This window comes from Ylistrum balloti, unplaced genomic scaffold (genome assembly GCF_031769215.1).
Source record: "Ylistrum balloti isolate Yb309-2 unplaced genomic scaffold, AGI_CSIRO_Ybal_v1 Utg371040, whole genome shotgun sequence".
In the NCBI taxonomy this organism is placed as follows: Eukaryota; Metazoa; Mollusca; class Bivalvia; order Pectinida; family Pectinidae; genus Ylistrum; species Ylistrum balloti.
In genome coordinates, this window is record NW_026782576.1 from 1,055,531 (window position 1) to 1,072,617 (window position 17,087).

General features: G+C 33.1%; 1 protein-coding gene across 1 annotated transcript; it reads right to left on the bottom strand.

Moving 5' to 3' along the window:
- Positions 1–3,649: 3,649 nt before the first annotated feature.
- LOC132560243 (ubiquitin carboxyl-terminal hydrolase 46-like) lies at positions 3,650–15,220 on the bottom strand. The gene is made up of 9 exons (XM_060224904.1): positions 15,158–15,220; positions 13,756–13,836; positions 12,829–13,048; positions 12,511–12,591; positions 12,037–12,167; positions 10,625–10,785; positions 10,016–10,148; positions 9,626–9,769; positions 3,650–8,995 (listed from the first exon to the last, which is right to left on the bottom strand). The coding sequence occupies exons 1-9, from the start codon at positions 15,158–15,160 to the stop codon at positions 8,894–8,896; spliced, it is 1,056 nt and encodes a 351-aa protein (XP_060080887.1). The 5' UTR covers positions 15,161–15,220; the 3' UTR covers positions 3,650–8,893.
- Between the last annotated feature and the right edge of the window lie 1,867 nt (positions 15,221–17,087).

Below are 17,087 nucleotides of genomic sequence, written 5' to 3' on the forward strand. Positions count from 1 at the left end.
ACCAACTGAACGCAAAGTTTGACGACGAATACTTTAACTTGTACATGATTGATAAGGATTTATAAAACTCATTATTAATATTTCTTGTATCTTTCTTGTTTTTTTTTTTTTTCCATTTTTCTTTATTTTTTCCGGAGCGTGATAGATATACATAGAAGTATAACACAGCCGGGACATTCCAGTCGATTTAATTACCATATCATACACAGTATAACTAGTTGGAGTTGGGTTTACTGGCCATTTCTGTAATGAAAGTGACAGCATTGTTATAGGAATGGCACAAATTTCAAAGGGGTTGTGTGATGTATGAAAATCGATTCCATAGTTAGCGAATTTCCGTCAGATCGATGAATATGTTCTTTCTCTTTATCGCGTATATGGAATGCTACAAAACAAATTAGAGGATCCTTGTTTCAGTTTGAAAATTAATCAACTGAGCCAAACGCGGATTGCGTATTATATTGTTAATAAAAGGTTTTAGAAATATTATTGTCGTTTTGAAACTGATCTTTTGTACTACTTATTTGGAATACAAATACGATCAAAAGGAACACCTGAGTACAAATGTGGCATCACCAACACAGGGTTGATTGTTACAATGATCGATTGATGGTATAGTACCGCTATTGTAACTAAACATTGTCTGTTGGAATACATTGTAAAAGTCTACATGTATGTTTGGAATGCTAAACGTAACCGTAACAGTCGAAATATTTCTGAAAGTGTGCAGTGCAGAATGAACGTTGAAAATATCACGCCAAAGAAAGACAAATTAAGAAAGAATCGGACATGTCCATAAGTATTGTCGGAATCCTAAAATCTTCCAAGCGTGACGTAGAGATCTAGATAAAGGAATAAGATGAGTTAAGAAAAAAGGCTGTCCCTTTGTCACATGACTCTGAGCTTTGGGTACATCAGCATTAGATGGTCTGAGGCTACATTTCTTCTTAAATAAATTAAAACATTTAATGTTTAATCCTGAACGATTAAAAATTTGTCACAGATCCTATCAAAGTACAGCGTACATTTTCCGGTAAATAAGCTTTTACATCTTCTTGGCCAATATCCGTAAATGAGTAAAAACAACGAGACGATTTTCCAATTAAGGAAATAACCCATAACTGACAGCATCAGCACTTAGAATTCACCAAAACTGAATACAGAAGGAAAGGGCTCGTGATCCGGACTGGGAAGTCTCGGCGTGGAATGGTACTGCTAACGTTGACCGTCGCATACGATTTATACACATGCACAATCGCACCGGTTTGATAGCCTACAAAACCGAAAGTGCGTTAGCCCTACACCGGACCCACCTTGTTGCAACGTAGTCATAATAACTGCAGTAAAAGGACTCGAATTCATCGTCGTTTGGCCTTACAACGACGGAACAATGTTGTTTTCATACGGGTTTCGATTTCGCATACAACGGAACACAGAAGGCACAGGGTACAGAGGCGACGAAGAAACGTTTTTTTGTGAACTTGTGTAATGGTTTGGAGCGGCATTTGTACCGGACTTGATTTCGTAAAGACAATTTAATCTGAATTGATATCAGGTTGTTTTAAGACCAGAGGTTTTGTCATTCTTCTTACGTCATTGTGTTGGCTCTATTTTCCAGTAGGATCACATGCCAGCGTATACCAGTCGCGTCAACAGAACAGGTGTTATATTAGCCACCGAAATTAAGTCACTAATTGTTCATGCATGGAACGTTTCTGGGCAACCCGCGAGAGAACGTCAACGTCAGCTATCAAACTTCCTGGAGCTGGACCCCTTGAACGATGAATGGCACAAAGATCTCTCCTTCAATCATCTGGTGATTTACAATTTCCATGTACCTGGCAAACGGTGGTCATACCCGTTACTAACGATGTGACATTTGAAATTGTCCTAAACGTCCTTTAACGTCGAATTAAACAACTGAACGCAAAGTTTGACGACGGCTTCATTAACTTCTACGTGATTGATAAGGATTTATAAAATTCATTATTAATATTTCTTGTATCTTCTTTTTTCCGGAGCGTGATAGATATACATTCCAGTCGATTTCATTACCATATCATACGCAGTATAACTAGTTGGAGTTGGGTTTAATGGCCATTTCTGTAATGAAGGTGACAGCATTGTTATAGGAATGCCACAAATTTCAAAGGGGTTGTGTGATGTATGAAAATCGATTCCATAGTTAGCGAATTTCCGTCAGATCGATGAATATGTTCTTTATCTACATCACGTATATGGAAATGTTGCAAACAATCGTAGCATCCTTGTTACAGTTTGAAAATCAATCAATTGAGCCAAACGCGGATTGCGTATTATATTGTTAATAAAAGGTTTTAGAAATATTATTGTCGTTTTGAAACTGATCTTTTGTACTACTTATTTGGAATACAAATACGATCAAAAGGAACACCTGAGTGCAAATGTGGCATCACCAACACAGGGTTGATTGTTGCAATGATCGATTGATGGTATAGTACCACTATTGTAACTAAACATTGTCTGTTGGAATATATTGTAAAAGTCTACATGTATGTTTGGAATGCTAAACGTAGCCGTAACAGTCGAAACATTTCGTAAAGTGTGCAGTGCAGAATGAACGTTGAAAATATCCCGCCAAAGAAAGACAAATTAAGAAAGAATCGGACATGTCCATAAGTATTGTCGGAATCCTGAAATCTTCCAAGCGTGACGTAGAGATCTAGATAAAGGAATAAGATGAGTTAAGAAAAAGGCTGTCCCTTTGTCATATGACTCTGAGCTTTGGGTACATCAGCATTAGATGGTCTGAGGCTACATTTATTCTTAAATAAATAAAAAAACATTTAATGTTTAATCCTAAACGATTAAAAAATTGTCACAGATCCTATCAAAGTACAACGTACATTTCCGGTAAATAAGCTTTTACATCTTCTTGGCCAATATCCGTAAATGAGTAAAAACAATGAGAAGATTTTACAATTTAAGAAATAAGCCATAGCTGACAGTATCAGCACTTAGAATTCACCAAAACTGAATACAGAAGGAAAGGGCTCGTGATCCAGACTGGGAAGTCTCGGCGTGGAGTGGTAATACTAAGGTTGACCGTCGCATACGATTTATACACATGCACAATAGCACCGGTTTGATAGCCTACCAAATCGAAAGCGCGTTAGCCCTACATCGGACCCACCTTGTTGCAACAAAGTCATAATAACTGCAGTAAAAGGACTCGAATTCACCGTCGTTTGGCCTTACAACGACGGAACAATGTTGTTTTCATACTAGTTTCGATTTTGCATAGAACGGAACAGGGAAGGCACAGTGTAGAAGGCGACGGAAAAAACGTTCTTGTGAAGTTGTGTAATGGTTTGGAGCGGCATTTGTACCGGACTCGATATCGTCATTTTCATTGTTCTTCGTTTTTTTCGGGAGCGTGATAGATAGTACACATTCCAAGCTTGGTTCTGCACATTTGAATCAAAACCTGTTATTCTAATCACCTTCATATGTTGTGATGAATTACTGCCTCTGATGTACTGGTCATAAACATCCCTGATATTGAATGGACACCAAAACGCCCTTGTAAGTAAGACCAGTGTAGCCTCGTTTTCCGCGCTCTAAAATATAAACAAACAAATCAATTATTTACTAAGATTTTATTGGACGTTTCCGTTAAATATCGTCTGGTCCACAATGACCTATAACATGGGTGCATCAACACACTAAAAACTTCCATGATTGATAGTAACATTGGTATAGTTATCAGAAAGAGACAGGCTTTGGTAAAAATGGACCTGTTCCCACCTTGACAAAAACCCGTACATCTAATGATTTCCGGTTAGAGTTCTCCATCTGGTATCCATTAAAGCCAGTCGCTTTAAACAAAAACATGACGTCATACTGATACAAATGTACCATTGAAGAAAACATTATCACTAATAAAGAAAAATTCAACTACATGTAATTCATTCCGTCAATTATAGTAAAAAATTTTGTCTACATCTTTCATTATTCCTTCCTGACTTACAAACACATGTAGCTGTGAATAACATACATATTTCAGTATTTGTCAATGAAAAAAAAAATCTTTAAAATATCCAACTAACTTTTATTTGTAGAGTCGAAAAAAAAATCAAGGAACTTAGACATACACCCTGATCAAAGTTTCACTGTTAAGTAATTAACTTAAGCTAATTTCATTCCACGAACCAATCATTGTAAGGTCCTGTGTTTACAGTTGGCAGCTGTTAACTCACTTTTACCTACTGTAAGTATGAATACAATATAATTTTCAGTAGACAAAACACTAGTCGCGGTTCCCCTCTTCCCTTCTTATCTATTACCACGTTTATTGTTATCGGTTTATTTAATAATATTCAAGTGATGAAAACCCCACAGAGTTTAACATCATGTTGCCAAAAATAGTTTGAAGTAAATTTGGGACAACCCATAACCAAGAGTGAAAATTGTCATTAATTCATTCAGTAGACTAATATATTTTTCAACAGAAACAAGATCTGTGGGAGAAGTAATACCTGTACATACTAAAAGTAATTGATATTCTAATACTACAACACGTGTTGTTCACAATAAATGCAATTATCTATATCACTGCATAAATCAGTCCTGGTCATGAAGAAATCATTTACAAATTACAAAACTATTGTTGAAGATAATATAACTTCAATCTGATTATCATTCATGTTACAAATGATCATAGGTAATAGTATTCATCAACAGAAGTCAGTTTTTCGTGGTTGTAGGTTTTTTCACTCCAGACATATACCAGTACACAGTTCTCATCAGACATCATGGACACAAAATTATAAGCTACAACAAAAGTGTGATGTTATATAATCAAACTATTATTGTCTTGCCTTCTTGATAAATATCATAATTATATAGAATTTTCAATAAATTCTTTGTTCAAACGTGTTCTAATCAATACATGTTACTTAATAATGCTAACTAATAGATTAAAGCAAAGGGAAAAAATACACAGGATGAAAATATCAGACGAGTCCATCTATATGAAGTTATAAAACATTATCTACAGTATCAATTTGATTTTTCTGCAAAACATTAGTAATTTTAAAAAAGAAAATATGAATTGACCGATAGAAACACTTTGTATTGATGTCATCATGCCAATCAAAAACTCCAAATTTTTATGTGCAATATTTTTCATGCTTAAGTTAATCTTGAATTTCTCATCAACATATTCTCACACATAATCTATGTCATTGATTGCGAAGATCACATTCACTTTGCTGACAATAAATTCAGAGGAAAAACGTTCCATAACAATTGTCTAAAATCTATTCTAGAATTTAAAGGTTTACTTAGATATCTGATCCTTTGGGAAATTCTATAAAAAATAAGTGGTTTTAGATATCGACACCGGACAAACAAACAAAAAAGATTGACCTTGTATAACATCTCCATTGACACTTCACAGACAAACCACAAAGACAGTGTTTATATACCTACATATTTCAGCCAAGACACTTATTTTTGCAATAACAGCATGAATCAAATTACATGTAACATATTCAATTGATTTATACAATGTCATATACTGTACAAAGTAAGAACAAAATCACCATCCTCTCACAACCCCAATCATTTAGATGTTGATTACCTGATAACTAGGATTTTAATTAAATATCTATTAAAGTTATTCTACATTTATTAAAAAAACAACTCGTATTTCTTCACTTCAACATAATTGGAAAATGTTAATATGTTCTCAATTACCTTCGAGAATGATCTTCATTTCATTCAAACTTAGCCTGAGTAAATATCTTTCCTTTGTTTACAAATGCAATGTTAATTTGTTTTACAACTTATAAGTGTAAAGTATTAAATATGATATCTAGGAAAGAAGTGTCAGAAAAATGCAAATCAATTTTTGAAAAAAATTGATGAGTGTCATTTTGTTCTCTATTAAAATTTAGTGTCAGAGAAATGCAAATTAATTGATGAAAAAAATTGATGAGTGTCATTTTGTTTTAAAATCTTACAATTGGGGGAAAAGTTTTATTTTATTTCATTACTGTTAATCTGGAAAGAATTTCAAACTCATTCATGCAGTATTATCTGTAGTTATTTTTGAGTGAAATATTCATTCATGATATGTAAATAATGTCAGACAGATTCAAGATGAATTGCTCAATTTGAATGTTTTCATACGGAAATGTTATGCATTACATCAAGCTTTGAATGAATCAAAAATACAAAATTTAATGAAGTACTTTTCTCTACATTATACACAATAAGTACACTCAAATTGTGAAATTCTCATACAAAACATAAAAGCATGTTGATAAGATTAATGTCCCTTCCTGTCACCTATCATAAATGGTTTGGTGATAAGTAGGATTCACCTGTATGTATGTTATTGAATAACAACATTACATGAGTTAAAGTCCTTACTCATGCAAGTTCTCTAGTATTTCATCTATTTTCAGTAAATTGTCTAGGCTACCAGTTATGAAATGATCAGTTCACTCCAGTATACACCAAAGAAAATTGGAAATATTGTCTGGTATTCTTTCACAATGATGAAAGGGCAGTAAATCTTTGTATATTCAAGTACAAAAACAAGATCAAGCACATGCCCTTTAGAGAGTGAGAGAGAGGGCATCAAATTATTGTAACATTCTCAACAGAATGGAGTATCATGATACCACCCTGTAGTTAATAGTGTTTTTACACATTTAAATAAACAGCTTTACCCTGATTATAATCTTAAATTAATATTATCTATCAATCTAATATCTAACCTATTAAGTGTTTCTGTTGCTATTACAAACATGATCTTATTTTTGTTACCTATCCTAACGGAAATATGATTATTATTCTTGATAAAGTGCATTGTTGATCACTTCATTGAATCATTATCAATCCATAATAAACAGTCAATTACAATACATTTGAAAGAAATTTTGAAAACCAAGCACTTGTGTATACAGAGACACCTTTGTCTAGAGTTTTCTTTCTCCTTCAAACAAAAATAACTTCAAACTTTGGCCATTATTTTATTTTCGTCTTATTGACAAAAGCATAGAATGGGCAAAGGTTAACCTGTGACCAAGGTCTCTCCATATACAGTAAGTCAAATGCTTTATACAACCTACATGTTATAAAAGAGATAGAACTTAATCATAACCTAACCGATATGACATTGAATTCTGAGGTATTTCATTTTTAAAAAGCATATTGAAATTATCCAGGCAACAAGCATAAAACTATTCTAATCCAAATTATATCAATCTCACTAAAAATTAAAAAAAAAATTCTAATCCAATCAATTTTCCTGACCAATTATGATTTATTAATACATGTAGTTAGATGTAACTGTGTATGATGCTATGAAAACAACCTGTATAAAAGTGGAAATACTTGTACATATTCTACATCATCATTGCTTATTAATATCACCTTACTGACCTAGGTAAAGCCGTGACAGTCACATCTGAATAAATTACAAATGCAATATATCATATAATTTGTGAAGATTACACTCATAAATATCATCCTGATCAAGATCAACAAAATCCTTCATATAGTTTACAGTTCTTTAGGTTATTAACATCTTACTAACATAGATATTACATAAACATCCAGCTATTGATCGGTTTGCTTTATTTTTGAAATCTATCTTCTATAATCATGCTCTATTAGTCATCTCATAGAAATCAAATTCAGTAGGAATTTGCTTTTGATAATACAACAGACTGAACAACTTTATCATCTTTATAAATTAAGGTTGAGATTTAAGAAACCAGTAAATCTAATGTAAGAAGAGTGATATTGCTGTATGGACAGCTGCAATGACCTACATACAAATATACACTGATATTTTTTGTCTTTGTTATTTTCAATTTATTTCAGTTTTTTAAGGAATTGATGTAATATCAAAACAAAGAAAGAACAGATAATGGTCTTCTGAAATAGTCTTTCTTCAGTAATAATTACACTGTGCATCTTCATGCTTTTCAGGGTCATTCTTGAAGTCTAGATTTCTGCTTGGCTCCCTATATTTTGTCATAACATATCATTTTACAATGTTGTAATAGCTATTACAAGGTATGTAATGTAAGATCCCTACATGATTGTTATAATGTGAAAATGTAATGTATACTTGTAATCCCAGACACTGATCTACAGGTCAGCTAGTAACCTAACAAGATTCAATACCGTCAGTATCAAGTAAATATTTTGAGTTACTGAAGAAATTAATATGGAAGGGATAGTTAACTTCTAATAGTGATCTATACAAAACAAATTAAAAACATTAATAAATTTCAACGGTTAAATGATAACTGGTGTTTGGTAAATTGTTGTTAATTAATAGCTTTTGAAATTAATTGTTACAGTTCAATATTACAGCACTAAATCAGGTGATGGATTTTATTAATAAAACTTGTCAGATTTACCACACAAAATACATGTGATGTTTCTATGTTATCATCACTTCAGATCTAATTTGACATCTGACAAAAACAGAAGCACCATTGGCCATTCCTTAAAAACTTGCATCAATGTTTAAACACCTCAAAACAAAGTTCCTAATTTTGAACTTGTCTATAAATTCATTTACAATAGACTCACTTTTTCAGTCAGAGGTTGAGGAGCTATGCATGTAATGAAACCAACTGGAAGTGACTTTGTAGATTGAACACTCCAGCAAAGGATGCATCAATTGATCTCAGTAACAACATATCACGATTTACAAACACATTGGTTAACAGCTGATCACTCAAATCTACATTTATATCCTTAAACAAAACAGGAAGTAAAAACATTCAAAATTAAAACAAAATATCACAATCCAATGAAGTTCACACACTTAGCAATTTCATCTCTCAAACAAGCTTTTTTTGTCCGACTAGCATCCATGGCAGATTCATTCCCGGGATTGATAAAACAATATATAACCAGTCTCTGAGTTTTTCTGTAAGTCAGAAGGCAATCCATAAAAGTCTTCTATTGCATTGGAATCAATTTTCTGCAAGAAAAAAACAAAAGTTGTACAAGAAATAAGAAAGACATATACATATCATAAATTTACTCTGTACTTAAAGCAAACAAAGTTGATAGTTCCAAACACAAAAACCTATAGCTCTGCCATATTAAAGGGATATAACTCTTATACCACTTCCATATTATAGGGATATAACTCTTTTATTCATAAACTGTTTCTAATAAAAATGAAGAAGTATCAATGATCCAAGTAGAATGGGACACAAAAGCTCATTGTCCTGTCCTCATTTTCAAACCCTGTGCCTTTTTTTTCTGAATGTTCTGATTTTTGTTATATTTCACATTTCTAGAATGTGTCACTGTTTACTTAAAAATTAATCTTAAGTTTGATTCATATTTTTTTTTGAATTCCTTCAATTATTAAATAAAACTTCTGCATTGATGTTCTTACTGGATTTCTAACTTGGAATGCAAATGTCTTAGAAATCAAATTAAGCTTAAAAGATTAATTTTCTGATTTTTGTGCTTTGAATCAACACAATAAGCCAATTTTTTTTAAACATTCAGAATGAAAGCTGAACACAGGAACATGTAAATATTCAATTATAATACTGAATGGTTGTAAAAATAAGAATATGAATATAGGAACACTTACATCAACAATATCATCATCAAACAGGAACCAAAAGCCGTCACTTTTAACAATACTGATGTAGTGTCCGCGATTGAGGCTGCTGCCAATATGGATCACCACAGCTACCAGGTCATACATTCGGTCAGGATTACACGCATCATCCGACTTAAACACAAACACAATCAATTAAGCATTAGAAAGCCAAAATTCTATGTGATAAAGCAAAAATTACCCTGGTTCAAAAATGTATAAAATATAAATCTACAAAATTCAACGCCCCTCGACGCCTACTAGATCTATGCTACCAGCAATATCTAATGCAAGAATTTCATCAGCTCAGATATGAAAGCAGACAAAATATAAATTTGCTAGAATAGAAAATATAAAATACGACTTTGATTGGTCACTTACTGTATTGAATAATCGCAGCTCTAAGGGAAAGACAACTCTGTAGGACAACTTAGTAAATCGGTTCATCTGTTCCATGTACTTGAACCTTTTTAGATGAAGAGCCAGGATTTGAGGCAACTTTTTCACTCTCATCCTAAAGAAAAAATGATAAGATTTTATGATCATCAAACAGTTTGAAAATATGATAACCTCTAATAATGAAATTACCAAACTGTTCATAAATATGAATAAAGATAATCGTTTTTCACCTTTTTTTGTAATTGATTTCTCATTTGATATTAAGTAGAATGTATTTATTTACAAAAGCTACATAAAATCATGTCTTGCATCAATCAATCAAAACTTCACACATTAGCCCCATATGGCAGAAATAACATCACAGTGTGACAAGCTTAACAGGTCTTACATTTATAGAAAACTGAAAGTCTGCGACGTTGGGCAGTTGATCCTCTACTTTTGGAATTGTATTGGGGAATGAAACCTTATCTCCATGACAATTACAGTATATCTTCTGTGCCACTCATCAATCTAATACATATCGTACTATTAATGCCCTAAATCAAATGAGAATTATTCTAACTGTGAATAAAATTATGTATGAAGTCTAACCTCTTCTGTGCCTCTTGTTTACTGCAGCATCCTTCACAGTAGTATTTGTGTTCTGCACATAGGGTCTCAGTGCTGCTGAAACCACGAAGACAGTGTGTGATAGACGTGTTTTGTTCCACGTCTACAGACAGGTCTAGGAAGTCTTCATCCTTACTGCTCACCTACACAATAAAAAGAATATAAAAATTTATAATAGGTAAATGACATTCTTTACAAAAAGGTGTGTGGTGATTCTTAGCTATATACAGTTCACACAGTAAATAAAACTTTACTAAGTTAGTTCATTTTCTGATTAAACATCTTACATGTGTATATCAAAAGTGGAACACACCATGAATAGTCCCTCAATATTGTTGTTCCTGAATAGGGAACTTCCTACAGCTCAGGCAAACTAAAAACTGAATCAACTAAGGCTCAACACACACATTCACAGACCCTCGTCATATATTGTCAGCAGATATTTTAGTTCTTAAAGATTATACATGAATTCCACCGTAAAAACAAATGCTGTTAAAAATTTACGTTCTCACACTTTTTTTGTGCATTATAACAACACCTTGATGTACCCTTACTGTTTCAGAATTTAAATCTCCTAATTATAAATTCACCTATTCAAGTTTTCTTTTTACACATCAAAAAGTCATGGTCTCCTTTCTATGGATATTATTGCTTAGCACAGTGTTTCTATTGATATTGTTTATGACATATATGGTAATGTTTGACATGTGAATAAATGTGTATGTATCATCTCCGTAATTGGCACTACATCTTCAACAAATACAATAACCATAACCCTTTCATTTTGTACAACTGTTTGCTCCCAAATAGAAATGACCTATAATACCATACTCCTTATTTATTTTACAATTGTAGAAAATCAATCATTTCATTTACCTGGAATGTTTGTAGGTCTTATTATGGCAAAAATGCAGAACATAGAGAAAACTTTAATCTTCAGTCGGTAAATTAAGTCCAAGTTTTGAAAAAGGAATACCTTATTGATTTCTATGTTTATCCTTTTAAGGTACAATCAAGACAGGTTGTCTGTAACATCAGTACATCTTTCTTATTACAATCGCAAAGGTATCTAGTTTACAATCTGGATGGCACAATATATCAATCAGTTTAGTATTAGCCTGGGCAACCTCAGGTGAACATCTGAGGTGTGGTTTGGCACTACCCACAGTGGCAGATTGTGATTCTCAGAAAGCTGAAAAACAGACTAGTGTGTGTTGACATTGTTCTTGGGTAAGACACATTCCCATAATAGCTCTGAACACCCTGCAATGAGCCTCCCTTAGATTTTTCAGTGAGACAACCACCAGTGACTACAAAAGACACTGCCACAAAACGATCCTTGTTATTCATGGGGTGATAAACCCAGCAAAGCTTGCAATCTGACTATAACATACCGTTTCACAGTTAAGACATCGTGTCTCATTAGTGAATGTCCCCTGGAAGAGGTCCTCCACCCAAGTTGGCTCTGATTTTGATCCAGGCTGGTTATCATTTCCTCCATTCTTTGTCTTGTTTCCCTGTTTTTCTGTAATTAGAAAGAATTTTATATAGTGCATTGATAAAAGGAAACAATCACAAAGATTTTGACATGCCTTATATTCAATCCTATACCTACCAGACCATTTTGATGCAATATTTCAAGAAGAAATAACTTAACTTAAACATTATAAGAAACCAGAACAACATTGATTTCTTAATACATGTGGTTCTGATGGTGACTCCATGTGGATCACATATATCAATTTCAAGTTTGAGATATAAGGTGGCTGATAATTTAACAAACAAAATGATGTTGACATGTCTAAACATATACACCTGACAGTGTATCGTTGATTTCTTTATGATTTTGTTTTAGATAATTCTGTTACCTTGTAACAGCTCAGACACTCTGTTGAGTAAATAGTTGAGGAACTCATGTGCATCCTGCTGCATGTAGTTGTCAAAAAGTTCTGTACAAATAAATATATCTTCACATTAAAATACATTCTGTATAAAAATTGATATGTAACTCTATCATATATCATTGTCTTTATATGAACTTCACCATATTTTGCTTTACAACTCTTAAAGGCAAAACCAAATCAACAATATTATTACCAAGACCTATTTTCTGTTTAGCAACAGACATCTACATCACATGTAAAAACGAACCAATCTTTAATCTATTCCAATAAGCATATTCATACCATATTCCTTGCGTAATCTTGTGATGAATTTCTTGGGAGCAATAGTGCCAACCTTCTTTTTCTGTGTAGCTATAGTATAGAATAGATCTGCTAGACATGTCAGCAGGCTCTCTTTCTTGTTGTTCTTTTGATGTTGTTTGTACTGTAAAACTTTCTCTCGAAATGGTCGACAGAAATACAGTGCTTGTAAAACAGAGTTACAGTAACAGGTGTTCCCAAACTGAAAACACAAAGAAAGTGAATAAGGTCTCAAATATAAATATAAATTTATACTGCTTATAAAACTGTGGGGTGACATTCATCATTTTAACCTTGACACTAACAATGTAATGACCACAAAACATACAATGACATCAAACTCCAAGTTACCAATTACAAATGTTATTAAACTGGAAATAATTATTGAACAACTTTCAACAGAGTTCAAGTTATGGAATAAGGGCATTATTATTTGTCTGTTCTATATTAATCCTACCTGGTGGATCAGAGATCCCTATATTTTTGTTGTTTTTTTTTTTTTTTTGTTTTTTCTTTTTTTGTTAAAATTCACATGTAGAAACAACATATTCCAATGTATCAATTTTTTGCAAAGATTTACATGTATACCAGGGCTGACTACATCACTATGAGCAGATGCACATGTACTGTGATTGTACTATCTACACCTTTCTATAGGCCTTAATTACTTGATTAAGTGATGCATATATCCTATATGTAACCAGACCATTTATGCCAAACTAATATAATTCACTATTTCAATGTTCATAATTAAAAGTAACCACCGGCTCATCTGCTATATTGGCAACATGTCTTCTGAACTTGCCTGATGTTGTGGGCGGTATCGTTTTTGACGATCAACTGACATAGATAAAGTGTATTACAGTAGAAACACCACACGAAATACTACATTGGGCCATCAATACTTACATTCACTAATCCGAAATAGTGTTCGTTTGCAGGCAGCTGTTCGGATCCAATCTCCTTCTCTAGTTGGGAAGCATTGTTTCCCTGTAACAAATACAATACATTCCATGTCACAATATGAATGTTCTACATGATATGGTAAACTCAGCTTACACATATGCTAATTTGCCCACACATACAGTTAACCATCATAGAAAAAGAAAATGAAATAAAAAAAATGTTGAAATTCCAGATCAATTTAGCATCATTTACAAATCAAAGTGGGCTCATTTTTCAAATCTGTTTATCATATTGGTATTATTTGAAGACATCTGAGGTGTGTGGTTTGATTCTCAATCCCTAACCATTGCAATTCATGTTTTCCCAATTAGTAAAAAAGCAGAACTGTCTTTACTGTATTGGATGTGTCCTTTGACAAGATACTTTATCCCAACCACGCACAGTGATATGCCATTAGCCTCTTATATGTTATTCTGTTATGTAGTTAAGGAAACTCAAAAACATCTGACAAACATGCTTTGTGTAGTCTTAATTTGATAAGTCTGATATATCACAGAGCAAACAATTCAATGTAATAGTTTCATGGAAGTGAGTGTTTAATGGGGGATATGCTCACAATACGCTCTGGTAATCTATAACATGTGATTACCACACATGTATGGTCAGGTGGCACAGTGGTAACACACTAGCACTTCACCTAGCCCTGCAGAGTTTGATTCCCAGAACGGATATGTATATGAAAAGGTAAGGGCCTGGGTCACCTGCACAACCACATGGATTTTCCCCAGGTATTTCAGATACCTCATAAATTAGGACGTCTCACATGCTTACATAATGGGCAACAAAAGTGATTAGTATAAGTTGAAATATTTTGTTTCACAATTGTTATAAAATAAACAAATTAATGTTTATATTTATATGTTTGTAACAAATGAGCACACAACATTTATATTACGTATATTGTGGTGTGGTTTTACAGACGATATTAATACATGTTATTGAACATGCTAGTCCCTAGATCATGCTCCCGTTTACTTGTGTGAAAGTTAACGTTAAATACATGTATTAAGAGCTGATTATCAATTACTGGTTTAAATTATTGTGTAGGACATTACCTTGTTGTTCGTAATCCTTTGAAGAGACCTAATTAGATCTCTGTCATAAGTGCGACAAACGACTTTTTCACAATATCTGAATAATATTTCTAGTTTGTAGCCGCTTGTTAAATTTAGACATATTGTCAAAACAACCAACGACAGCAAATATGATCCAAGACGGAAATGAAAGTTCATTACGCAAGAAGTCATACAAAAAACACCTGAAGACTTTGTCGACAACTACATCGCTGTCCTGACTGCTACCCTTCTGTAACGAGTAAACAAATCTTAACGTTAACGATACATACCATAGTTGTGGATCCTCACGGTACCTAGAGAATGTCACTGTAATCTTCGTTTATTTACACCGGCGCCATATTTTTTCTCGTGTCATGTCTAATATTGGATCCGAATACTTGTGCGGAAATAAGGTCGTCGCGTTCATTTGAGTTACTTCCCTTCATTAACGTATCTTCAATTTTTCTTGAGATGTGATTTACAAAGAACATGTACAAGAAATTTGAGAATTGTAATAAAAATATACGGAAGTCACAGCGGTCATGTTTAATGACAAATGACAAAAAATAAGTATATATTCTGGAGTGATGAGTGATCCCTATTCAAAGTTTCCGTCCATGTGCCACTAGTCGCTTCACCGTCTGTAGAACCGCCCACAGAATTAACACGGAATGTGCTCATATTAATATTATAAGTCCTTGGTTTTCAGTAACTGTATCAACGTCCTATCTAGATTCATTTCAAATTAAAGATGACATAACACAATATAATATGGTCAGATATATATATATATTCGTTGTATATATTGTTGTTTTACATACGTAGTTATTTTGTCATCTTTTTTTTTAATCTAAAGTTATTTGTTATTCTCTGCTTCCTTAATAAATCCTTAATAAATATCTTTCCCCGCTTTTGCATATCACCTGCGGAATAAAACAGCAAATGTATGTAGCACCTGTTATATACATTGTTAATCTAATAATCAAACACCAATTTTGAAATATATTATTTTCTTGAAATCTTTGAGAGTGTGATGTTCTTAAAAGCGCACAAAGAAGCTCAGATTCATCCGCAATAAGCACAAATTAATAAATCATTTGTAAAGGGTACTTCAGTGACAACGAAAAACTTCACACGAATTTCACTTTTCAAGAGTATATATGTGAATGTTGTTTATCGCCCTGAAAACAGTCAAGGTCTTTTTTAGACGAGGTTCCCTTGTAGTCGCTGGTGACTACCTCACTTACGGAACAACTAACGGAAGGCCCGTTGCATCGCGGCCACCCAGAACGGTTTGTATATGAATTCTATGCATGGCTATGCCAAAACATATCTCATATCATGGATTTCACCTGCAGTACAGTCGGCCCCGATGAATAACTATTAGTGATGATTGTAAATAAGCTGAGGAGTTGTGATGATTGTAAATAAGTTGACGGGTAGTGATGATTGAAAATAAGTTGACGGGTAGTGATATTGTAAATAAGCTGACGAGTTATGATGATTGTAAATCAGCTGAAGAGTTGTGATGATTGTAAATAAGCTGATGAGTAGTGATGATTGTAAATCAGCTGATGAGTTGTGATGATTGTAAATAAGTTGACGGGTAGTGATGATTGAAAATAAGTTGACGGGTAGTGATAATTGTAAATAAGCTGACGAGTAATGATGATTGTAAATAAGCTAACGAGTTGTGATGATTGTAAATAAGCTGACGAGTAGTGATGATTGTAAATCAGCTGATGAGTTGTGATAATTGTAAATAAGCTGGCGAGTTGTGATGATTGTTAATAAGCTGGCGAGTAATGAAGATTTGGAAATCAGCTGACGAGTTGTGATAATTGTAAATAAGCTGACGAGTAATGATGATTGTAAATCAGCTGACGAGTTGTGATAATTGTAAATAAGCTGACGAGTTGTGATAATTGTAAATAAGCTGACGAGTTGTGATAATTGTAAATAAGCTGACGAGTTGTGATAATTGTAAATAAGCTGACGAGTAGTAATGATTGTTTGTGATCTGATTTTTTTATGTTATGATCTCGCAAGCCAATTAATCTTATCTTTGACATTGATTTCACATTTTATGTGTAGTTTTAAAAGTATTTTGATGTAGATCAATATGTGACACTTGAATAAAATAAATGTATTTATTATAATTATCATCATTATTTGTATCATATTCTCTATATAAAGCATTTATGGAGCATTAGTTGAGAA

Coding starts and splice junctions, on each gene's coding strand:
- LOC132560243 (XM_060224904.1), bottom strand. Junction 13,049..13,755: donor ACTATTTCGGATTAGTGAAT/GTAAGTATTGAT, acceptor TTGTGTTTTCAG/TTTGGGAACACCTGTTACTG. Junction 8,996..9,625: donor TTGATGATGATATTGTTGAT/GTAAGTGTTCCT, acceptor TTTTTCTTGCAG/AAAATTGATTCCAATGCAAT.